Source organism: Amblyomma maculatum, chromosome 6 (assembly GCF_055883805.1).
Source record: "Amblyomma maculatum isolate TAMU_Amacu chromosome 6, ASM5588380v1, whole genome shotgun sequence".
NCBI lineage: Eukaryota > Metazoa > Arthropoda > Arachnida > Ixodida > Ixodidae > Amblyomma > Amblyomma maculatum.
Genome location: NC_139349.1, coordinates 6,877,770 through 6,903,131, shown reverse-complemented (window position 1 = coordinate 6,903,131; position 25,362 = coordinate 6,877,770). Strand labels below are relative to the sequence as shown.

At 49.2% G+C, this 25,362-nt stretch overlaps 2 protein-coding genes across 2 annotated transcripts in view; one reads left to right on the top strand and one right to left on the bottom strand.

The window, feature by feature from the left end:
• Positions 1-10,190: 10,190 nt before the first annotated feature.
• The window catches only part of LOC146184994 (uncharacterized), a 68,843-nt gene continuing 53,671 nt past the window's right edge, over positions 10,191-25,362 (top strand). Inside the window, exon 1 of the mRNA XM_084605462.1 lies at positions 10,191-10,370. Coding sequence (XP_084461588.1) covers positions 10,327-10,370 — 44 coding nt within the window. The 5' untranslated portion in view covers positions 10,191-10,326. The remainder of the gene's footprint in view (positions 10,371-25,362) is intronic.
• LOC146184995 (uncharacterized) lies at positions 12,648-15,788 on the bottom strand. The gene is made up of 3 exons (XM_084605938.1): positions 15,366-15,788; positions 14,794-14,920; positions 12,648-13,183 (listed from the first exon to the last, which is right to left on the bottom strand). The coding sequence occupies exons 1-3, from the start codon at positions 15,638-15,640 to the stop codon at positions 12,740-12,742; spliced, it is 846 nt and encodes a 281-aa protein (XP_084462064.1). The 5' UTR covers positions 15,641-15,788; the 3' UTR covers positions 12,648-12,739.

Below are 25,362 nucleotides of genomic sequence, written 5' to 3'. Positions count from 1 at the left end.
CTTTATGAGAGATGTCTGTATCCTTTACTTTCGACTGCGCGTACCGCATAAAGAAAGTCGCGACGTTGTTCGCCAGGTTGAAGGCGGCGCTTGAAACGCGCGTGCAGAAGATCAGAGAGAGGCAGAAGGCACTGAGAAGCGACACTACTGTCCCTCAACCTTCTATCAACGGCTTCATAATGCTCGGCTTCCGGGTCTGGCCGGCCAACATGGTGCCTGTCCTCGGAAACATCAGCGAACAACTGGAGTGAGTGCACAGAGTTCACTATTTTTGCTTACGTCCTAGGGGCTGCATTTATTGGCATCCGCAATGTATTAGCCAGTGCGTTTTAAACGAGTTTTAGATATTTGTGTTAGAAACCATTACTTAACCATACCACCTTACGATGAGACCGTTACAACACAGGCTACACCTGCATGGTTATACCTCGACAATTAATTACTGCCCCTATTTTTAATGTCCCCTTTAGTACCTGTGCATATGCGTTGTGGGGTTGTAATAGGGGGATAAATACGTTTTCCTCGCTTAGTCGCGGCTGACAGTCAAAACCGCCGACCCCAGCCAGTGATTGCGTGCGCTACCGAGAGCATGCCGACCACTGCGGGCCGTGCTCTTGGGAACAAAGGAACAACACGTGCTGGCAACAAACAGGCATTTATTGCTGGAGCAACAACAACGCCAGCTAGCAATAAAACACGCTAATGAATACAGGTCGTCTGACTCACCAGCAAGGCTACAAGCGTATGTTTGCTCACGCTAGAGCAGGGGATAAACTCCGAGGACAGACAAGACGAGCAAGCGCGATAAGCCCCGCGAGGCTTGCCGTTGTCAGATGGGGAGGGGGATTGACACCCGGAAGTGCCGTGCCCCAGAGTCACACATAACTCATCAGCCCATCATCATCCATTCGACCCCGTGTGCTGTGCGATGTCAGTGCACGTTAAAGAACCCCAGGTGGTCTAAATTTCCGGAGTCCTCCACTACGGCGTCTCTCATAGCCTGAGTTGCTTTGGGACGTTAAACCCCACAAACCAACCAACCATCATCCATTCAACACCTCCGGCAAGGTCCACCCCAGGGCCAAGTGGGGTCTGGGAGAGCTTTTTAGTTCGAGGTGATATCCTACCCGGACAAGGGGGCCGCCGCGTGACGCCCCCACCGGAGTGAGTGGCATCTGATGCAGAGACAGCCTGCAGCGCCATCATGGCACTGAGCCAACGAGGCGGATATTCATGAAAACGCAACGAGTGCTACTAAGGACGACCATTCACTGTGATAAGATCATAGCGACACAGAGTGTTCCACCCTTAACCGAGAAAATCACAGACGGCCCGCACCAAATCTTCGAGAACCTCCGCTCGCCAAGAATGCGACGTTCCCGCTGCAGGCAGAACTAGACTTCTTTCCGTACCTTTGCAGTTACTTCATGGAGGCCCGGAACTCTGCTGTTGTATGCGGCCGCGCAACGTGCCAGCCATACTTGGTACACGCACTCCACGAGCAGGAGGACGAACTGGTTAACGGCTATGCCTGGTAACGGATTCAGGTATTGCACGGTCTGGTACGGTATACCCGGAAGCTGGAAGAGATTAGCTACACGACGGAGAAGCGCTTCAGGAAGAAGACACTGCGAGAATATGTGCACAGAGTCCTCTCTACCACAACAAGTCGGACAAGTTGTTCGCAAGCTGGCCCGTGTAAACGCCGGAGCCTTAATGGGGAGGACCACCCTGAAGCGGTACATAAAGGACGTTCTGCTTGCTTCCAAAAAATCCGCTGTGATATACCGCCAGCTGGGCTTAACATGGATAAGGTCGTAAAGACGGAGGTGAGGGGGGAGACTGAGGGTCAGAAGCCTAACTAGTTCCTAATGTCCGCCTCCGCCATATGGAGACGCTCAAGGCATGTAGCTGCCTGGGCATAGAAAGAGGATGGAGAGCCCGACCGTGGCACGCAATGAGAATATGTGCTCTGGGCGAAAAGGCGGAGTCGAGTACTCAGAAAAAACGAAGTCAGGCTTCGAGTTAGAGGCATGTCCGAGTTCAATGCCACTTAGGTCCACCTGACGTGCAAGGCTGAGGCTACGATGCCCAGGTCGGAGATGCCAAGGCCTCCCCTGTCCCTAGACAGCTTTACCACAAGCCTTTTGACCTTATCCGGAGCTCCACTCCACAAGAAACGGAAAAAGATCCGCTCCAGGCGGAGCTTCTTCCGCGCCGACAAAGGTGTTACGCCAGCGACATAGGTCAGCACCGAGAACAGGAGGGACCGCGTGATAGTGGCTCGAGCCGTGAGCGGACACAAGAGCTTCTCATACTCTCTTGCCCTCGATTCAATTTTCTCTTGAGCAGAAAGTGAAAACCAAGGAGGCGGACTTCAGCCTTCACGGGAAGACCATGAGCGGGCTGAGGACTGGATGGTGCACACCCAAAATAGAGGGTGGCACTCTTCGACCTATTAACCTTAGCCCCACTCGCCTTACAGTACACCTCCATGACATCCAGAACGGAGGAGACAGAAGCCTCGTCCGGGACGAGAATGGTTAGGTCATCTGCATAGGCAAAGATGGGAGCTGGTGGAGAACCTGGCGGGAGCGGAAAGCGAGTTATTCGACTGTCACGAGAGAGCCTTGTGGGGCCCTGCACCACGTCTCCGTAAGGCCCGTGCGCGCCGCGCATTCAAAGGCCGCGCCACTATCCCAATGCCCCCTGCGCGGTGCCTGTTTCCCTCTCCCCGCTCGTTCGGGGATAACCGGTCCCGCGCGAGGGGGCTATAAAGGAAGCCTCGCGCCGCCGTCGCGGTCTTCTTGGTTCCTGGCTCGTCGCTCCTGCTTCTCCCCTGGCTCTCTCCACGAGAACGACCCGCAGCCACCCGGAAGACGACCCCGGACGGCCTCGACGACCCCCGCGCGTAACGTGAGATAAAGAATGTTTGTTACACGGCCCACTGTGTGTTTTGTCGTGCGCATGCCTCGGGCGCAGAGGAATCGTCCACATGGGTGCTAATTCAGCCCCACGTTGGGCGCCAGTTGTGGGCGATTCCTCTGCCCGAGGCATGCGCACGACAAAACACACAGTGGGCCGTGTAACAAACATTCTTTATCTCACGTTACGCGCGGGGGTCGTCGAGGCCGTCCGGGGTCGTCTTCCGGGTGGCTGCGGGTCGTTCTCGTGGAGAGAGCCAGGGGAGAAGCAGGAGCGACGAGCCAGGAACCAAGAAGACCGCGACGGCGGCGCGAGGCTTCCTTTATAGCCCCCTCGCGCGGGACCGGTTATCCCCGAACGAGCGGGGAGAGGGAAACAGGCACCGCGCAGGGCGCATTGGGATAGTGGCGCGGCCTTTGAATGCGCGGCGCGCACGGGCCTTACGGAGACGTGGTGCAGGGCCCCACAGCCTTTGTAAGAGGGGTTCAAATGCGAGCACGTAGAGGGCAGGAGATAGAGGGCATACCTGTCGAACTCCACGGCCCACGTCGAAACTTCTGAGGAAACTTCTGAGGTGCGACCTAGCACAGTAACGGCTGAAACTGGCCTGGAAAATAGAACTCTGACCATGCGCTGGAAATCAGAGTCTATACCAGCTTCCTCCAGGACTTGGAATAAGTAGGAATGACTGACAACATCAAATGCCTTTTCCTGATCAAAAGAACAAAGAATACCCTGAATATTCCTATGTTGATCCCAGAGGAAAAGGTCCCTGAGGGCAAAACCGTGAAGCTGAGTGGAACGATCAGGAACATTACAAGACTGGTATGGACCTATGATGTCTGGAAGGAAGGAAGTTAACCGAGAGGACAGGCACTTGGCTATGAGTTTATAGTCGACGTTCAGGAGCGTGATGGGACGCCAGGCTCGCAGGTCAGTGCGTCTCGACTCATCCTTACAAAGGAGGGTGATCCGTCCTTCCCTTTGAGTACCTGAAAGCATCTCCTCACCCAGAAGCCTGTTTACAAGAGCGGTGAAAGGCTTCCCGAGCTGCTTCCAGTACTTGACATAAAACTCAACAGCCAGGCCGTCTGAACCTGGGCTACGGTTTCTATGGAACGACTTGAGCGCCGCTTCTAGTTCTGTCTCATTCAAAGGAGCTCCTGATAGGTGAACTGGGTTGGAGGGGGTTTCGAGTGGAAAAGTAGCTATGTTTGGAGCTGGAGCCTGATATAGGACGGAATAAAACTGCCGTGCTGCTTTAAGAACCGCATCCCGTGTGTTGGAGATGGACCCCGTAACCGGGTCTACCAATTCTGTGAGGGAAGTCTCTGTGCGCGCTAAGCGGCGTCGGAGGAGGTGTCTGCTGCACCAATGTTCCCTCTCCCACTGCTCAGCGTGCGCCATAACCCTAATGGTGAATTCCAATCGCAGAGCAGGAGCACTTCCAGAGCAACGTCTTCTGCTCCTTTCGGAGCAATTGTCTTCCAAACGCAGATCCGGAACACGGATCGCGTCTTCCAAACGCAGAACGGGAGCAATTGCCGAGCAAGGGTCGCTCCGCGGAGCAGTCAAAACTGCTCCGCCGAAATCGGGGGAACCGACCGGAAGTTTGCGTGACGTGACTTTCCGAGCGACGCTTGCGCATGCGCTAGCTAGCGCATCCATTTCCGGTGGCTCGCCGCTTTGGCTTCTGGTCTCTGCAACGCGCCGCTCCATAGCAGACGATCAGTATTTGCGCCGCCATGGATGATGATTCGCGTCGCGCTCTTGCGCTCGCTTTGCTTGAGGACAGCGAGTCGGAGAGCAGCAGTTCCGACTCATCTGTCGAAGAATCAAGAATCAACTATTTATATGTCCATCGTCCGTGTAAACTCAAAGCCGCGCACGTTACAGCTCGGCTCTGAAAGACTGCAAACATTCGGTACGTGAACCGAAGTTTTCTTCCATATTAAAGAAAGTGCTGAAGGAGTGTCCGCGCTCGGCTCTTCTAGCAAGGAGGATATAATTGCGTAAACGGCTGGTGTAACCTCCATATCATAGGGAAGAAAGGCTGCAGGCTTGCAAAGCAGACGACGCGAGCGCACGAAAAGCGTGGGCAAGTGCAAGGAATGATGGGTACTTTCTCCGTCTCCGTTTGCTCGCGAGCGCCACCTACTTGCTCCGGCCGGAGCAAGAGTATTCGAAACGCAGAGTCTGGGAGCGTGCTCTCCGCCGGATTGAGGCGTTCTGTGATGGAGCGTGCGCGCTGCTCCAGTTCTGCGATTGGAATTCACCATAAGACCGTCCCAGTGTCGCTGGAGCAATTTTCGGAGCCGGATGCGCTGCGAGGCGAGTGCTTCAGTGACCCCCTGGCCAGCAGAAATAGGCTTGGAAAGCAGGAGGATGACATTAGAGACAATGGTAATCTCCTGCCGCTCCTCATGTCTCTCGATTGAATTTGTCGCGATTATGCTAGGATCCCTGGCCTCCTTCACTAAAAATCAAGATTGGGGCTTGTAGAGGAGCTAGTCTTTCCAGCTAGTACTTGTAGTCTGCGTCGGTTACTCGGGAGCAATGAATGCTGGCCCTGAAAAACTCTTTAGCAAGTAAACCCGAGGTATTGCGGGTAATCTGGACTAGTTAGGTCGTACGGCATTTTTTTTTCAATTCCCGAATGTGTCTTGCCATGCTTCGACGCACGCGTGGATTAAAAAGTATGTGTTCTTTTTATCAGGGATGCGGCCAATGTGCAGGGGATGTTCACATGATCACACACGCTTCACTTTGACCATGACTACTAGCCGTTGGCAATTAAGTTACCTTCGCTTTGAAAGCTGGAGCTCTAAAACCTCGATTCCGCGTATTCATTTACTGCGCGAAACATTTTCCCATCGATGTCAAATAAGCCGGAACCATTGCATCAATTTTCTGTATTTACGACACTTAAACAATCAATAATGATTATAGTTACGATTTAAACATAGGGGAATATTTTGTGAGCAACAATTCTTAGCACTGTAACATATTACTAATTTCAATTGTATGCAAGATTTTTTTTTCACCTAGCCTGAGTGATTATTAACTCATCGCTCTATGTTCTAGCTACATTTCACTGAAGACCGGTTTGAGCCGCCAATATTACACGACCTCGAAAAAAAAAAAGCTGAGGCCCAACGCAGTTCCATCAATTTTCTCTCACCGACCTGTGCTGAAGCAAAGGAAGCCTCCTCAACAGAGACATGAACCTCGCGCTGATAGTAGTCAGTTATTTCTGTGGCTTCCTCTTTTTCCACCTCCATTTATGAGAAAATAAGAAAGTATACGAATTAAAAGTCAATGTACAGTTGTCTCGTCAGATATTAATAGAGATATAACTGACAACGTAAATCAATGAAAAGTGAAGTATATCAATGGGTTATGGGACGGCATTAGACTAAATAGTGATGTCTATGAATAGTTATAGCTAATGATGGTGACTGTTACGGATATTAATAGTAAATCATAGTAATAGGCCCGGATAGTGAGGTGATAGTGTTCGTTGCGAATAGTGAGTTTACGGCATTAGTAGATTAGTGATAGATAGGATAGCGATAGTTAATTAGTTGGCAGTTATATGCTTTCTCATTTCCGCACGTTGAAGACTTATGTGCCCCCTGTTTTTTTATTTGATTGTTGCGTTCAATAAAATTACGCCCTTTTACATAGCGCATGAGGCCACAGCATGCTTGCCCCAGAACTTCAATGTGTCGGCAATAGGACCCACCACTTCTCCCAGTTGTTATGTATGCGCACAACTGCAACTCTGCTTCTCATCCTGTCGCGCCATCTCTACGTGGCCGCCTCAATCCTAACAAGGCTCCAGACAGCGCCACCTACGTAACCGCGACCCAAGTTCAAATCCTGAACAGGGTTGCCAGGTTGGGCTATAAATAGCCAAATTGGGCTACTTTATGTTGTGGTTGGCGGGAAATATTGTTGGTTGGCTATTTGGCTATCTTTGGGCTATTGTGCATTTTCGCTTGAAAGGTCCAAACCATTTCAAAAGCCTTTTCTCCAGAAAGGTTTAGCAGTGGGCCGCGATGCTGTGTGTACAGTAATAGCAACCAGCGCACTTTTCTTTCCTAGAAGATACTGCCAGTGTACATTCTAGGCCCACACTTTGGTCTCACAAGCTGTTTGCAGCACTGCGAAAGGCAGCTAGGGTAACCTTGTCCAACCCGGATCATGTGCACAATAGGTAATTTGCTTCTGTGCATCTCTCGCCCTGCGAATTGGTGTTGGTCCCACAAGCTGTTTGCAGCACTGCGAAAGGCAGAGGTAACCTTGTCCAACCCAGATCATGTGCACAATAGGTAATTTGCTTCTGTGCATCTCTCGCCCTGCGAATTGGTGGGGGTAATAGTAGGAGCACAAATTATCTATTATAGTGCGCCGAGCACAATTGCCTATTCTAATGCACGAGATCCTAAATGGGCCAGGGCTTCCCTGCCTCACAGTGCTGCAAAATTCTTGTGAGACGAAGTATATATTTCGACTGTCAGAAAGACGGGCCTTCGCAGCCTGTGGTTCGATGAATGTTCGGCATAGGGGATTAGGGTACAGATGAGTGAATGGGGGACTTCGCACATGACGGGGTTGGTAGTGAGGTGTGCCTGGACAAAAGCTCGAAGCTCTTTTCCTTCCCTTTCCTGCTTCCCGGCGTTGCCGATGGTGTTAAAGTGGTCTATTGAATGGACAATTTGCAGAACTCAGCTTCTCTGTAAGGCTTGTTTTCCAACAGAAATTTCTCGTTCCAAGATGCGCCACTCATTATTCGAAGAAACGAGCAGACGGAAGTCTAGCTCGTTTTAATTTCCCCTGCACCACTGGCAACCACTGATTCCGCAGCAAGAACTTTGAGCACAGCGGTGGAGGTTTAACAGTCCGCATATAGTGAAACGTGCTTCTCGACGCCACTATGGGCAAATGGGCGAAGTACGCGCGGACGTACAGAAAAGAATGGGAAAAAGATCCTGCATTCAAAGGTACGTTGACCATCTTTAATGTTTTAGTGCTTGTTTGTACCAGTCCAAAAATTATGTTCCGCTTTTCGGAGTGCATTCCATGTGACCATGCCAGTCTCGATCATTAGCGCGTGACAAATTTTTCTTTTTGATTACAGATTGGCTTACGCGCTCACCCTCAGGGGATATGGCCTTTTGCACAGCCTGCAAAACAGAGCTACGTGCACACGTGCAAGATCTGAAGGCACATAGAAAAACCGAAAAGCATGCTAGAAGCATGCAGTCGTCGACTGCACCCGAACAAAGGCAAATGGATAGATTTGTCACCTCGCAGCCAAGGGCCGCCAGCAACAGACATGAAGCGAAGATTGCGGAGCTGCGTTTGGCGGCGTATGTCGCCGTACATGGTTCGCTTGCTACCGCTGACCACCTGACGCCGCTCATCAGCGACTGTTTCAGAGATTCGACCACTGCGTCGTCGCTATCCATGGGAAGAACCAAGTGTACGGCGTTAGTGAACAAGGTACTTGGACCAACCTTCAAACAGATGCTTTTGGATGAGCTGAAGGGAAGAAAATTTTCGTTGATCCTGGACGAAAGCACAGACGTGTCTTCGGCAAAAGAGCTTGCCATTGTGGCAAGGTTCTACTCGAGCGAGAGCAGCGCAATTGTAACTGCGTTCCTTGGACTAGTTCCAGTTCTGGACGCATCATCTGGAGGACTTTTCTGTGAGTTGAAAAACTTCCTCGACAAGTCTAATCTCTCTGTCAGTGACTGTGTGGGTATAGGAACTGATGGAGCCAGTGTGATGTGCGGGCAGCACAATAGTCTGTACACAAGAATGAGGGAAGTTAACCCAAACATCGTGTTGGTAAAATGCGTATGTCACTCCCTTCACCTTGCTTGTAACGAGGCAGTGGATGTACTACCCACACAGATTGACTACCTTGTTCGGGAAACCTTTAACTGGTTTTCCCACTCTCCAAAGCGTCAAGAGTTTTATAAAAGCATTTATGCTGCGATTAACTCTGGATCAACCCCCAAAAAGTTGGTTGGTGTGTGTGCGACGCGTTGGCTTAGCATTGCTGGTGCTCTCCGTGCAATTCTTGACCAGTGGCTGGAACTGAAGGCGCACTTCGATGTCGCAAAAACAGCTGAGCGTTGTTACTTAGCTAAAATGTTGAGTGAGATGTACAATGATGACCAGAACTTTTTGTATGTGCAGTTCTTGAGCCCCATTGTTAACGAATTTGACAAACTCAACAAAGTATTTCAGAGTGAGGACCCTGATCCATCAAAACTTTTCGAAGACTTAAGCTCGTTTGTGAAGTGTTTGCTTAGGCGGATCGTACTTCCCGATCATGCATCTCCCGATTCAGCTTGGGAAAGCCATTTGATGCATGTTCGAGCCTGTCAGCTGGGAAGCGTCTTTCGCGACTCCTTAGAGAAGTCTTCCCTCGGCGACGACAAGAAAATCGCCATTCTTGAGCGTTGCCGAAACTTTTTGGTCGCTTGCATCAAAAGCACATTAAAGCGCCTTCCAACAAATTTTAAGGTATTAAGTGAACTTCACCTCTTGCACTGCAACAATATTGCCAAGTTTTCTTTTGATGCATTCTACAAGGCCTTTGCAAAATTCATAGATCCATCAGTTGTTTCTGCAATGGAATCCGAATACTGCCTTTTGCAATGTAAGCTTAGTGAACTCCGAGACGACTCCGTGACAGTATTTTGGAAAAACGTTCTGCGTTCCAAAAACAGTGCTGGAGTCAGCCTATTTCCGTTGCTGTCGGAGCTAGCCATTTCTCTACTCACGCTGCCTGTATCCAATGCTGCTGTGGAACGAGTGTTTAGCCATGTCACTCTAACAAAAACCGACTTGCGGAACAGAATGTCTTTGGAAACCTTGGAAAATATTTTGCATGTGAAATTTGCACTGCTGAAAAATGGTAAATGCTGCAAAGACTTTGTGCCGTCAGATATTTTTTTGGAGCGCTTCAATACCGCCGCAATGTACAGTGAGTGATGTTTGGATACTCTTTTTTACATTCATTTGGAAGTGAATTCAAAACTTCACAGCAGACATGTTAATAAATGTTTGAAATAAACTGTGTACTGTAACTATGAAGTTTTCTGTTTTGGCTATTTGGGCTATTTTTATGGTTCGACGTTTGGCTATTTTTGGGCTACATCGAGCAAAAAATTTGGCGGGTCACGCTGTGAGTACCTGGCAACCCTGATCCTGAATAAACCTTAGTTCCTTTTCTGTTCACAACTAGGCTGGTCCGTGTCGTCAGTCTCTCCGACATTAACCAACATAACATGGTGTCAGAATAACCTAGAACCCCGTAAATATGGCCAGTGTGTTTCTGCAACCACCTCCTCACTTCGAGCCCGGCGACAACCCGCACCAGGCATGGGAGGACTGGAAAGACGCCTACAACATCTACGAACTCGCATGTGAGTACGCCAGCAAGCCTCCCGCTACTCGCAAGGCCCTACTCCTCCATGTTCTCGGGCCCCGCGGCCGCCGCGTCGCCCAGACATTCCCCCCTCAACCTCCGAGCGCCGACGGCGCGCAGACGCCGGATCAAGTTACGTACCTCCTCGAGCAGTTCGACGCTCTGTACATGCCATACAAAAACGTAATACAGGCGTCGGCTGTCTTCAACAGCATGCACAAAAAGCAAACCAACCGTTCGACGACTTTGTAACTGACCTCCGGAGGCAAGCAGAAAAATGCGACTTTGGAGAAAAAGCAGAGAGGCTAATAGGGGACCGCATCGTTGTCGGAATTAGAGACGCAGCATTGAGGGGGCGACTTTTCCGTGAGCGGGACCTCACGCTTGACAAAATAATTACAACGTGCAAAACAGCAGAGATTTCTAATACCCTAGTCAGACGGACACGCTAACCGCGGTTATGCTTAACTACGGTTAGCCGGAAGAACCGTGGTTACAGCAAACCGTGATCTCGCCGCTGCCACACGGGGATTAGGCCCACCGTTCGGTGGTTTGACAGCGATCACGTGGTTTCCAAATAGACAACCAAATTACCATTAATTTGTTACGATAAACGACTTAATAACACTACACGGTAATGTTTTTATCCACAAGGTATATGCACGTTGTGCAGCTACACGTGAATGCTCTGCGCATTCACCTAAATCTGACGCCAACTGAGTGTGGTCTCGTAACATTGGGTGCAGTCAGCTTCGTAGCCAGATCGCCAGATAGCAGCCAAGCCAAACTTCCGCCAGCTTCCCCGCTGCAACCCACGCTGTCACTGCCTGCCTTCAGTGTTTTGGCCTTACGTTCATGTTGTGCCCGTCGTACTGTGTCTCGTTTCCGTGTTTTTGTTATACATATTCGCGACCTGTGCAGCGTGTTTGTTTTCTGTGAGTGCCGCTCCCGAGCGGAAAGATGGCTGCGAGCGAACCGGTTGACCAAAATGGACATCGTGAAGATAATGAATTCTGGTTCGCGTTCGTAGTGCAGCAAGTTGCACTTCAACGCCAGTGTGCCCAACTTGCATCTCTCCAAGCTGAGATTGCGTGTGTGGAAGAAGAGCGAAGATATGCCGAGATGCAGTGCCGTCAGCTCGCTGCAGCTGTTGTACAACTGTGCCCACTTGAGAGGAGGTTATGGTCGTACCCGAGAGGAAATTCTTGGTATGAAACGACGGTGCCTCACCTTCCCGACAGCGAATTCAGGACAAACATTTTAGAGTGAATCGCAGCACGTTTCGTTACCTATTAAGTGCATGTGAGTGTATGAGACGGCAGGACACAAACATGAGGATGGCTGTACCTCTGCACAAACGTGTTGCAATCGGCCTTTACCGTCTTGCCACCTCCGGTGAAGACAGAAGTGTCAGCAATGCTTTTGGTGTGGGGCGCTCCACAGTGAACGAGATTTTCTGGGAATTCTGCCATGTTGTTGTGCGGCTACTGGAACCGAAATTTGTGGGCTTCCCGACAATTCGCGACTTGGCCGAACACATGCGCCAGTTTGCCGCAGTGACTGGATTTCCTCAAGGCGTTGGCGCCCTTGATGGATGCCACATCGAGGTGTGTCCACCTGAAGAGAACGCAGTAGATTACTATAATTACAAAGGCTGGTATAGTACCATTCTTTTGGCAGTTGCAGATCACAAGTACAAATTGCTGTACTGCTGTGTCGGTGCACCAGGTAGGAATCACGATTCTGGTGTATTTCAAGCCTCCAGACTGCCGAAACTGTTGCAGAGTGAACTGTTCAGTAGAGAAGTGAAAATTCTGAATAGCGTGCCAGTTGGCCCTGTCCTGCTTGCTGATCAAGCGTTTCCTCTCCAGACACACATTATGAATCCTTATTCTCAACCTGGAGCACAAGGATCTCCGACACAGTTATTTAACTTCCGCCTTTCATCTGCAAGGCGCGTTGTGGAAAATGTGTTTGGGAGATTGAAAGCACGTTTTCGTATGTTGTTGAAGGGGCTGGAATGCAACATACACAATGTGAACACTGCCATTCGTGCTGCCTGTGTACTTCACAATGTGTGTGAACAAATGTCAGATCGCTGTGATGTCGCTTGGCTCGATGCAGCTCAGTCTGAAGACCAGAGGCGCACTCAGCCAGTGTGCACCAGCAGTCAGCATGATGCGCCTGGAGTAGCAGTTCGAGATGCTCTAGCAGATCACATTTTTTCTAATTGAAAGCTGCCAACAGTGCTCTGTGTTGTGATACAAGACTGGATGTGATTCAGGAAACTGATACGCAGAACTCTCAGTGATGAATTGTTGCACAAAATGAGCATGTGACATGTACGCATACCAAAGAAATTTGCATTTATTCAGTTTTTTTGACGAAAAATGCCTCCATGATTTGAACCATCCTACCTTGAATGCCATTTGACTCCTCCATAAGGCGAACAACTTTTTTTTGCAGTTTCCTGCTTTTTTTGGCGGCGCTTTCAGCTTTTTCCGCTGCCTCTTTGTGAGCTACAAGTAGCTGCTGAACAGCTGATGAGGATGTCCTCTTTCTATTGCCAGCATTAGTGGTAGCTGGTCCTGCAACTGCAGGCTGTGTACTGGGTTGGCAGCCAATAACTGGCTCACAATGAGCACTATTGCCGATTGCTGCACCGACATCAGCAGTGCATTCATTTGTAGTGTTGTGTTGCTGAGCTTCTGTAGTGGCAGCAGGTCCAGCACTATCTTGAAGGACGGCGCTGTCTGCTTCTGTCCATGACAGCAGCTCAGCACCTTCCGGCACCTCATCCACTACTGGCACCTGCACCAAACAAGTATACAGCAGAGAGCATTGTTACTCGGATGCATTTTTTGCCATGTCATGCTATATTTACTCGACGCAAGACAGTCATAACTGCTTTCGAGTGTCCAAATTCAGTTCACTACAAATGAAAGAAAATGTTGATACAACATGTGAGTGCACAAACTTGGAATATTAAACAGCCTTCTTGAGTTCCAAACACATGGAATAAACTTGCTGAAATCTAGCGCCTGTATTCCTGTGATGGGTATGTTCAACATTGTGTACAGTGAACACAGACACTGTCTTATTACTGGATACACTAAGGCAGACGTCATGGTTAGGCAACCACTTATGAGCAGTTCTTGTAATGCAGCACCACGTGTCGTCAGACGACAGTATAGTAAAAGAAAAAAAAATACATTGTGGAAATAACAGATGGTCCAGCAGAGTAAAGGTATGGGGTAGACTTGGCGCCCCACTGAGAGCATTAGAGAAGGCGGCTGTACTCCCCCCCTTCCCCCATGTGCATGCCTATGTCTGTGCATATTAATATGAGTGGTCCAGGGCAAATTTCAGGAGCTTTATATTTCATTGTTCATCTGTAATATCACAATTACGATGGCCGAACAATAAGTATGGGTACTCTTGTCACAATTGCAATTGGAAACAGCATACACGATGCACTCTCTAAACAAAGTCGGCCATGCGGACAGTCGATGTGTGTGGTGATGATGACACAGTTGCTCACCTATTACAATGCTTGAAATAATGCTGCTATAGGACATGAATGAAAAGGGTTTTTCGTAGCCTTAGATAAATGATCTTTCAGCCTTTAATACACTACCACGACTACATATCTTTAAAGCTGCTATGCTGACAGGTGCCAGTTGTGGCTTTCAGTATATGAGTTGCAGAGCTGCTCATGAAATAGGTGAATGGAAAGGCACGTCAAAAGAGTACCTTGGCACTCGAGAGCATGAAACAGTTCTCCTCCGTTGTGCCATCTGCACTTTCTGGCTGCATTCAAGTGCTGTTCTAAACTCAATGAAACAGCAGTGTTTCACTTTGTTGCTGCACAGGCTGGATCACATTTGTCAGTGTGCTGTGTAGTATAATAAGTCAATTCTTAACCCAGCTGCTTCATTCAGGGGCAATGCATTTGTGTCTGTGCGGTTTGCATGATTTTGCAGCTGCATTGGGGCACAAGTTTTATCAGCAAAGATCAGTACCTACCTTAGCGTATTACTTTACTTTCTCTGTGCTGCTCTAGCACTGCAGACAATGTGGTTGAAACTGTACATGTTAATGTGACGAAAGTACATGTGACACAATGCGCTCCGAGCATGTTCACCCTTCGATGCCCAAGCAAATGAGATGTCAGGTTAACAAGCCAAAACTACAATGAAAAGGCTTAGTATCCAGAAAAAATAATGATCTCAAGATGCCCACATTAGTTTCCATTAAATTAATGGGGCACAATTAAATTTTACATTGAAAACTCACTGACAGTAATATGTAAACAGTTTTTTTCAAGCTATAGTCTATTTGTAATCTGCACTTATTACAAAAGCATGCACAATGATTCCTGTAAAGTGCAGTTTGAGGAAGTGTTATAAATCACAGCTTACCTCCACATTTTCTTCAATTAAAAGATCATCATTCATAGGAAGTGTTCCCAGAAATTTGTGGAGGTGCCAGTAGAATGGCCAGTCTTGCCTGCCCGAGCCAGTGGTAGAGCCGCAGCGCTTCAGCTTCCTGGATGCAATAAAATAATTACCATTATTGCACACAAGCAAGCAATTTAAAAAGTGAAGAAATATCCGTTGGGATTGTAAATGCTGAATAAAATCAAGTCAGTGCTGTACACGCTGAGCGGTCATGTGGCACTTCAGCGATATTTTGAACAATCAAAATCTAGGCATTGAAAATTGCACTTCCGTAATGAGGGTTTTTGTTTTGCAAATACGCGATGATTATGATAAAGCGTGCGGTGTTCGTGATGGAAAAGCAGTTTAAGCACATCAGAGCAAAGTTGGGGACGGGCACACGCATCTCCTTCTATTTCTCGCACTCAACCGCAAGCAGTAAAACTAGGCACGACACATGGCTACATCCGCTAGGCAGCCCATCCGCTATGCAGCCTATCAGCCCCAGGCCCGCATTCGAAAGTAGCATAAGTAGATATTACAACTTCACTTACCGATACTTTTTGTGCAGGTTGTCTATTTTTTGGCGGACCTGCTTTGCGCTATAGGGCCCTTCGTCCATGGCTTGCAGGCCAGCGTTGAGGTCGGCAGCAATCGCCGCATAAATGCGTGCATTTCTTGTACAGGCCCGCAAAGCGTGGAGCCTCTCCTCCCACAGCCGTATTAATATCATAGTCGCTTCATGCGACCACAGAAGTCTCGTAGCTGCAGCCGGAGATGACAGAGATGCAGGAGGCACACCGCACGCACCACTCAGAGACGCCGCCATCTTTACTTTGGTTCACGGTTTGAGCGATGAAACCGAGGTTGCCAAGCTCGGTTCGCGCCAACCGTAGTTAGCGGGCTAACCGCGTTCGGTTCCGCCGTGTGAACAACCGTAACCGCGGTTACCGATAACTACGGTTATCGTAACCGCGGTTAAGCATGCCCGTGTGACAAGGGTATAAGAAGCACGTAAAAGACCTGCAAGAGCCCAAGCTTGAAGTGCAAGCCATAAACAATCAGAAAAGATGGAACTCGTCAAAACAACCAGCTTCGAGGACCCCGCATTCGATCCCGCAGCAGAAGCAGCAACGCAAATGCTCGCGCTGTGGAACAACGCACAAGCCGCGCGCCTGCACCGCTTACGGTCACAACTGTTACGCCTGCGGCAAATTCGGGCATTTTTCGAGCATGTGTAAACGACGCCAACGGGGCAGCAACTCAAGTCAGCGAATCGGGCTCCTTGAAGGTCTTCAGCAGCAGGATCAGCAACAAGAATTCTTCCTGGAGAGCCTCGATCTCATCAACGTAAACAGTGCCTCAGAATGGTTCGAAACAGTCTGCGTGAATGGTCACAGCATCGGGTTCAAGTTGGACACCGGCTCCGACGTGAACATCATGTCCATGCATCAAATCAGAAACTGGCGTATGCAACCAGACATGAAGCCGACGCATGCACGAGTGACGACGTACAGCGGGCAGGAACTTCCTATATATGCTGAATGCCAACTGAAATGCTCAGCGGGCGAAAACTCCTGTATCTTGAATTTCCTCGTCGTCAAACAGCCGCTAAAGCCAATCTTAGGCGCCGACGCATGCAAGGCATTGCAGCTCATCAAAAGAGTACAGCCGCAGCGAACAACTGTAGCTGCATGCACAGCAACCCAGACCATAAGGAACGTGCTCGACGACTTTTCTGATATATTTGAAGGCATTGGGAAATTGCCTGGGGTGTGCTCTATACAACTGAAAGAAGGAGTGATTCCTACGGTGTCAGCTCCACGCCGAGTACCCTGTGCAATAGAGCACAAAGTGAAGGCCGAACTGCAACGGATGGAAGAGAACGGCATCATAATGAAGGTGACAGAGCCTTCCGAGTGGGTTCACCCAGTTGTCATTATTCACAAAAAAGATGGCAACGTAAGGCTGTGTTTGGACCCTCGCAACCTTAACGCAGCTGTGAAAAGACAGCACTATCAGGTTCCAGTCCCTGAAGAGTTATTTGCAACGCTTAATGGTGCTAAGATTTTCTCTGTTCTCGATGCTAAAAGTGCATTCTACCAGCTGGTCTTAGACGAGCTAAGCTCGCGCTTGTGCACTTTCACGACGCCCTGGGGACGCTATCGTTTCCTTCGGGTTCCATTTGGCCTTGCAACAGCTCCTGAACTTTTCCAACAAGCCACAGACAGGGTGTTTGAGCAGCAACCAATTGTCAAGCCCTATTTTGACGACATCCTTGTGGCATCAAGAAACCTTGAAGAACATGCGGGCGACCTGAGACAGGTGCTGACCATCGCCAGAGCCAACAACCTGAAACTTAACAAGGAAAAGCTCCAGCTGGCTTTGACGTCCATTACATACCTTGGACACCAATTATCATCCCATGGGATTGCTCCAGACCCAGCAAAGGTGACAGCCATCGAGTCTATGCCACTGCCAACAAACAAGCAAGAACTGCAGAGATTTCTTGGAATGGTTACCTACTTGACGAAATTCATTGCCAACTTTTCGCAACTCACAAGCCCTCTTCGTGAACTACTGAAGACGGATATTCACTGGCACTGGACCCAACAACATATCGACATCGTCAAGCTCGTGAAGTCAAGGTTGATTACGGCACCCGTTCTTCGCTATTTTGATCCATCAAAGCCCGTGACAATTTCTACGGACGCCAGCTCCTACGGAATGGGATCAGTCTTACTGCAAGAAGGCAGACCCGTGGCCTACGCTTCAGCAGCTCTCACAGCCACCCAGCAGCAGTATGCGCAAATCGAGAAAGAACTGCTAGCCGTCGTGTTTGCGTGTGAAAGATTTCATTACTACACGTTCGCACGAGAAGTGACCATACAGTCGGATCACAAACCTCTGATTGGCCTGCAGAATAAGGACCTGAACAAAATATCACCCCGACTTCAAAGGCTACTACTGCGCCTCCAGCGGTACACCGTGACTCTGACTTACGTTCCGGGAAAACAACTAGCAGTTGCAGATGCCTTATCAAGAGCTCCCGATGGGTCAACAAGAATGGAAACAGCAGATCACGATCCCGGACTTGACGTTTCAAGTTTGGTTCAAGCAACTCCTAGCAGACTTTGCGAGATCGCTGAGGAGACATCATGAGATTCGACTCTTCAAACAGTAGCCAAATACATCAAAGAAGGATGGCCTCAAAAACTCGCACAGGTAGACAACAAAGTCAAACCATTCTACCATGTGAGAAGCGAGCTCTACACAACGGAAGGCTTCGTGTGCTACGGCCAACGCTTGGTTATACCAGCCGCATGCCAGGCAAATGTGCTTCGCACGCTCCACCAGCACACCGCGGAATCGTTGCGTGCAAGGGTTTGGCAAGCCAGAGTGTGTATTGGCCAACTCTAAACCAGGACATCGAGACTTTGGTCAAGAGCTGTTACATATGTCAATCACATCAAATTGGCAATCCACACCAGCCTTTATTGGACCGAGCCCTTCCTGATCAACCTTGGCAACAACTCGCCGTGGACTTCTTCCATCTGCGGGGAAAGACATACCTGCTGATTGTCGATTATTTTTCCAAGTATGTAGAGGTTCGGCAGATGAGAACAACCACAGCAAGTTCGCTGATACAGGTACTGAAGGAAACATTTGCCAGGTTTGGCATTCCTGTGACAATCGTATCTGATCAGGGACCACCCTTCGACAGCGACGAGCTTAGAAAGTTCTTCCGTGAGTGGGACGTGACACACCCCTGCTTTTCTTATAACCACACGCGAAATCAGTGAGCGGCCGCGTACTCATAAAATTATTTAATTCCTCCATCAGCATCATATCAAGACAGCCGTGGCAAACCTGTTCCTTGGCTCAAAGTTTGGTTTTATACAAAATAACTAATTAACGCAGATTATTGCGGATCGCTAACTAGCACAGTGCCATTACACTTGGTCTAAGCTTTTCAACGGTAGACGGTTCGATGTTGCAGCTAAAATTTAGATTTTAATTGCAATTTACTAAATAACAATAAGTTTGGCCCAGTAATTGAACAAAATACATGTACCATTAACCATAATACAATCTCATGGTTGATCACGTGATATATACTATGCTTAGACAGATAGCTTGACAGTAGCGAAATAGATCAAGACCTGCTTTGACCTCTGATCTTGAAGTTCAAAGCAACAGCCTGGATCGTTTTCCGAAGTTTTACCGCGGTGACAGATTTCACACTCTAAAAAAACACACAAAGTCAGAGGCAGTACTATATTAGGCGCACAAAGAAACACCTTATCATGTGACTTAAAAAGTGTCTGCAGCACAGAACTCGCCTGAAAGCTTTGTTTATCAGTATTCCCCATTCAAACAGCTCTAAGAAGAAACCAATCAATTCATGAACGTTACTTTCGGCATTCTCAATCCTTTTCTCGCATTTTTTCAAATTTTTAGCACTCCTGGAGCGCAGACCTGGCCCAAAAGCTCGCGCTTCACTCACTGCTGCGGCCGGCCGGCGGGCGGGCGCCAACGAGAAAAAGAGTGTCGTGCGCAGCGCTCGCCGCCGCCGCGCGAGGAGAATCGAGGAGGAAAGCGCGGCGCGGAGGAGAGTGTCGCTACTTTCAAATTATCAAGGGGCTTTAGTGCTGCCTAAAGTCCCTTGATAATTTGAAAGTAGCGACACTCTCCTCCGCGCCGCGCTTTCCTCCTCGATTCTCCTCGCGCGGCGGCGGCGAGCGCTGCGCACGACACGCTTTTTCCCCCTGACGCCCGCCGGCCGGCCGCAGCAGTGAGTGAAGCGCGAGCTTTTGGGCCAAGTCTGCGCTCCAGGAGTGCACAAAATTTTTGAAAAATTGCGAGAAAAGCATTGAGAATGCCTATAGTAAAGTTCATGAATTGATTGCTTTCTTCTTAGAACTGTTTGAATGGGGAATGCTGATAAACAAAGCTTTCAGGCGAGTTCTGTGCTAGACACTTTATAAGTCTCATGATAAGGTTTTACTTTGTGCACTTAATCTAGTACTGCCTCTGACTTTATGTTTGTTTTTTTTAGAGCGTGAAATCTGTCACCACGGTAAAACTTCAGAAAACGATCCAGGCTGGTGCTTTGAGCTTCAAGATTAGAGAAGGTTAAAGCAGGACTTAGTCTATTTCGCTACTGTCAAGCTATCTCTCTAAGCATAGTATATGTCACGTGATCAACCATGAGATTGGATTATTGGTTAATTGTACATGTATTTCAATCAATTACTGGGCCAAATTAATTGATAGTTAGTAAATTGCAATTAAAATCTAAATTTTAGCTGCAACACCGAACCGTATACCGTTGGAAAGCTTAGGCCAAGTGTAATGGCACTGTGCTAGTTAGCGATCCGCGATAATCTGCGTTCATTAGTTAATTTTGTATAAAATCAAATTTTGAGCTGTTCCTTGCTGCTTCGAGGCAAGGAACAGTTTTGCCACGGCAGTCTTGATATGATGCTGATGGAGGAATTAAATAATTTTATGAGTACGTGGCCCCTCACTGACTTCGCGTGTGGTTAAAAGACAGCAGGGTACACTGGGAGAAGTGGTGGGCCCTATTGCCGATACACTGAAGTTCTGGGGCAAGCATGCTGTGGTCTCATGCGCTGTGTAAAAGAGCTTGGTTTCATTGAACGCAACAATCAAATAAAAAAATTACAAGGTGCACATAGGTCTTCAACGTGCGGAAATGAGAAAGCATATAACTGCCAATTCATTAACTATCGCTATCCTATCTATCACTATATCTACTAATGCCAGAGACCTATCGTAACTGTCACTATCCGCAACGAACACTATCACCTCACTATCCGGGCCTATTACTATAATTTACTATTATTATCCGTAACAGTCACCATCATTACCTATCACTATTCATAACCATCACTATTTAATCTGATGCCATCCCATGACCCATTGATATACTTCAATTTTCATTGACTTACGTTGTCAGTCATATCTCTATTATCTCATAATATCTGACGAGACAACTATACATTGACTTTTAATTCTTATACTTTCTTGTTTTCTCATAAATGGAGGTGAGAAAAGAGCAAGCCACAGAAATAACTGACTACTATCAGCGCGAGGTTCATGTCTCTGTCGAGGAGGCTTCCTTTACTTCAGGACAGGTTGGTGAGAGAAAATTGATGGAACTGCGTTTGGTCTGTTTTTTTTTTTCGAGTTCGTGTAATATTGGCGGCTCAAACTGGTCTTCAGTGAAATGTAGCTAGAACATAGAGCGATGAGATAATTACTCAGGCTAGGTGAAAAAAAAATCTTGCATACAATTGAAATGAGTAATATGTTACAGTGTTAGGAATTGTTGCTCGCAAAATGTTCCCCTATTTTTACATAACTATAATCATCATTGATTGTTTAAGTTTCGTAAATACAGAAAATTGATGCAATGATTCTGGCTGATTTGACATCGATGGGATAACTTTTCTCGCAATAAATGAATACGCGGAATCGCGCTTTTAGAGCTCCAGCTTTCAAAGCGAAGGTAACCTGCCAACGCCTTGTAGTCATGGTCAAAGTGAAGCGTGTGTGATCATATGAACACCTCCTGCACATTGGCCGTATCCCTGATAAAACGAACGCATATTTTTTAACCCACGCGTGCGTCGAAGCATGGCAAGACACATTCAAGAATTGAAAAAAAAAAAATGCCATACGACCTAACTAGTGCAGATTACCCGCAATACCTCGGGTTTACTTGCCAAAGAGTTTTTCAGGGCCAGCATTCAATGCTCCCGAGTAACCGACGCACACTACAAGTAAAAGCTGGAAAGGCTAGCTCCTCTACAAGCCCGAATTTTGATTTTTAGTGAAGGAGGCCAGGGATCCTAGCATAATCGCGACAAAATGCAATCGAGAGACTGTAATTTTCCAGTTATTTCTGACAGCAAAAAGCAGATTATAGCGCCCTGTTTCTCACTGTACAGAAGTCGAAGCGTGTTAAATGATGGAGCCTTGGAGCCTCGTAGAATATTCAGCATGCTGCAGAGGACAACCTTATTTTTATACAATGAACATGCTGCCGCCGCAAAAATATTGAGCAGCAAGCAGGAATAAAAAACGCAGCGTCAGGTGACGCGTTATTACGGGGAGTGAGAAAGGCACTCGACGTCGTAAACAACTCTGTTGTTTCTAGGAATAAACGTATTTCGACTAATCTTGTGAATCCATTGACTCGTGCGCAAGCCGTCACGCTTGCCTTGAGATATCATGAATACCGCATAACCATCTTCAGGTCGCTTGCTGCAGTTGTACGCGCAACAGCACGGCATAGAGCTTGCACGCTGCAATAAAAGCACAGCGCGCAATATTCGCTCGCAGAGACTGGGGGAAAAATGGCGCGAAGGAAAAAGAAAACACAAGGAAAACGCCGGACGCGCGTCGGTTTCCAATGGCAACGGCAGGGAGACCAATCGTCGCTCAGGAAATCGGGCGGAGAACCGGCCTTCAGCGAAGGGGCGCGCAAGGGGCGAGGAGGAGGCGAGGAGGTAGCGCGGCGGCGGCAAAGTTCAATCGTTGGCGTAACTTTCAAAGTATCAAGGGGTTTTAGTGGCCGCGATGCTGGCGCCATCTGTCGATAGTTAATGTTAACCACCAATGTTGGCGCATGGCCTGCGCGCGGAGGTGATCTCGGAGGCCATGGTTGGCGCCATTCCGCAATAGCTAGAGTAACTACCGCGGTGGAAAGCCGACTTTAAAGGGGACGATGGGAGATCGTTCCCCACATCCCCCCAACCTTAAAATGACCCACGCGCCTGTAAGTACATGCTATGGAGATGTCTTCATGGAGGCAGGAGCTTCCAGCAAAGGTAGCACCGACGACGTCCTCGCAGACTTCCGCGGTGCGCCGACGGTAGCGGGAAGGTCTCCGCAGAATGGCTGGTATGTCACGTGGGCTGCAGTTCGGTACGCAGCGGTGCTCGGTCGGAAACTGTGGCCGGGAGTTCATAGAGGTGGCACCGCTGTCAGGAAGGGAGATGCAGACGACGCAAGGAAGGGCACCGAGCCAGGTGCTGGTACGGCACAACACCAGGGATCGCGGGGAGTTGACCATGTGTCCACAGGGCCCGCGAGGGCGTCTAAAAGCTGCAGGCCAGGATAGCAGCAGCCGGAGGTGACTGCTGACTGGTCTCGTCACGACTGCTCCGGGTGGATGTGCTGAACAACATACAAACAACTCCGTCGCATCTGGCAGCAGCGAGACAATGTGCAGAGGCCAGTAAGCCGGGGTGGCTCCGGTGAACCTGCATAACTGCCGTAACGCTCTCCGCATGCCTTTAATGTAAGTTACGAGAGGCGGCACCAGCATCCGCACGAGCCTCGTGGCTCCGTACAAAACTCGCTAGCAAAATGTGTCATGCGGCTGTAAAACGCAAAGTTCAAGTGAACAAAGCCATTTCTTGAGTTGAACGAGACTGCTCAGTTCGTGCGAGGATACTAAAAAAAAAGAAACAAGCGGTCAGCAATGCGCTCCCGCTTTACAACACCACGGACCCGGCGGTTCTCTCTTCTGAAGTGGTGCAAGCAGCTATACAAAGCCTTAGGCCTAACATATACTATGTCAAAGGCCGCCTTAAAAAATAAAGAAAGAAAACAACCCGAAAAAGGGTAACGCGCACACAGCCGCGAGGAGACATCAGCACAATGGGTTGGTCCTACTCCGCTCATCGCACAAAGCGGATTTGCGATCGGCTCCCATCGTCCCGGACGGTGTCGGAGCGCCCAGTGCCGAGCTGCAATAGACCTTTGCATCGGGCGAGGAGGTGGTCGAAACGCCTCCTCTCTGGACTGTTGCAAACCGGTTCTGCTGCCGCCTCCACCGTGTTGGCGTCAGGCGCACGCAACAGCCCAACGAGCAATATGGTGACGCCTAGGATGCCCTCGTTGCAAAGGTATATACCAGCAAGCTCATTGTGGTGGCACCCGTGGCGCCAGGCCACTCGGCTTCCAGAGCCCGCGACTCCCGGAGTCGCAAGAGAGACATGAGAAAATATGTACAGAAAACTGGGACCCTCCTCGCGGCTTCCCACTCGCTACAGGCTTGGCGACTACGCGGGCGCTAGGCCTCGCGCTCCATCGATGTGGTTTTCAAACTGAAGAAACTTCTCCAAAGGGCACAAAAGAGAGGCGCTGAGCATGTCGAAAAGTTCAAACATGCTGCAGCAAAATTCAACCCCGCACTCAAGAAAGGATGCCACAGGGCCTAGCGATCAAGTCACTCTAGGCCTAGCACTTGCCATATCCGGACAAAGAGCGTCCCTTGTCACGAACAAATAGTCGTCCAGTGTTCTAAGAGCGGCCCCACGTTGGGCGCCAGATGTAGGGTAGTAATAGGGGGATAAATACGTTTTCCACGCTTAGTCGCGGCTGACAGTCAAAGCCGCCGACCTCACCCAGTGATCGCGTGCGCTACCGAGCGCACGCCGACTACTGCGGGCCGTGCTCTTGGGAACAAAGGAACAACACGTGCTGACAACAAACAGGCATTTATTGCTGCAGCAACAACGCCAGCTAGCAATAAAACACGCTAATGAATGCAGGTCGTCTGACTCACCAGCAAGACTACAGGCGAATGTTTGCCCACGCTAGGGCAGGGGATAAACACCGAGGCCGGACAAGACGGGCAAGCGGGATAAGTCCCGCGAGGCTTCACCTCGCCGGTGACTGTGGAGTGCCATGAGGAGACGTGGTAGTGGTGGATAAAAACATTTATTAACAATTAAATGGTTACAGAGAGGGGTTTGGGTTACAGACGTATCGGTCTCCTCCCCTCACAATACTAGGTGGAGCCCCTATTCCGGGGCCCCATTGGCAAGCAACGCCACCCGAGTCCGTTGAACCAAGGCCTTTTGAGCATTGAGGTCTTGACAGCCGAGCAGGGCCGCCTCCCAGTCCTCTCTAGTTGGATTGGGGTTGGGGGAATGGATGGGTTTGACTGGCACGCCCAGACTATGTGGAAGGTATAAGCCACCTCCCCACAGTACTGGCACGCACCATCAAAGGACGGGTTGGAATGTTTTAGCACCGCCGGGCACAGTACAGTATTGGTAAAAATTTTGATGAGGAGGAGCTCGTCATGACCGTTATGGTCTTCTTTAGATTTTTTCCTGTGGATGGCCTCCAATTGATCATCATCGTGTTTACGCAGGCACAAGAAGGGGGTCGAGTAGAAGATTCTGCTCGTTACAAAAGCATGGGCAAGCCGCAGTGCATCCTTGCTTCGTAGTCTGCCCCGCTTGTTGGAAATCCGGCGGACCATACGGCTGACCTGGTCTCCCACCATGCGAAGTTTGGCCAGAGTGGTGTCAACTCTGTGTTGATGGTGTATGAAGAGGCCAGGGACGCGGATCTCTTAGGCCTCCCAGATCGGTCCCGAGGGGAGACTGATGCGAAGCTGAGTTGTGTCTCGAGGGGAGGGACGTACGTGCACAAATTCAGATTTAGCTGGGGCGCACTGGAGTCCGTAGTAGGTCGCGTAGTCGTCGACTACGGTCCGCTCGC

What these genes read in the sequence shown, in the direction of transcription:
- LOC146184995 (XM_084605938.1), bottom strand. Translation starts at nt 15,640, where the DNA reads ATGGCGGCGTCTCTGAGTGGTGCGTGCGGTGTGCCTCCTGCATCTCTG. An exon ending in AACCTGCACAAAAAGTATCG is followed by an intron (nt 14,921 to 15,365) that starts GTAAGTGAAGTT and finishes TATTGCATCCAG; the next exon opens with GAAGCTGAAGCGCTGCGGCT. An exon ending in TAATTGAAGAAAATGTGGAG is followed by an intron (nt 13,184 to 14,793) that starts GTAAGCTGTGAT and finishes TGTTTGGTGCAG; the next exon opens with GTGCCAGTAGTGGATGAGGT.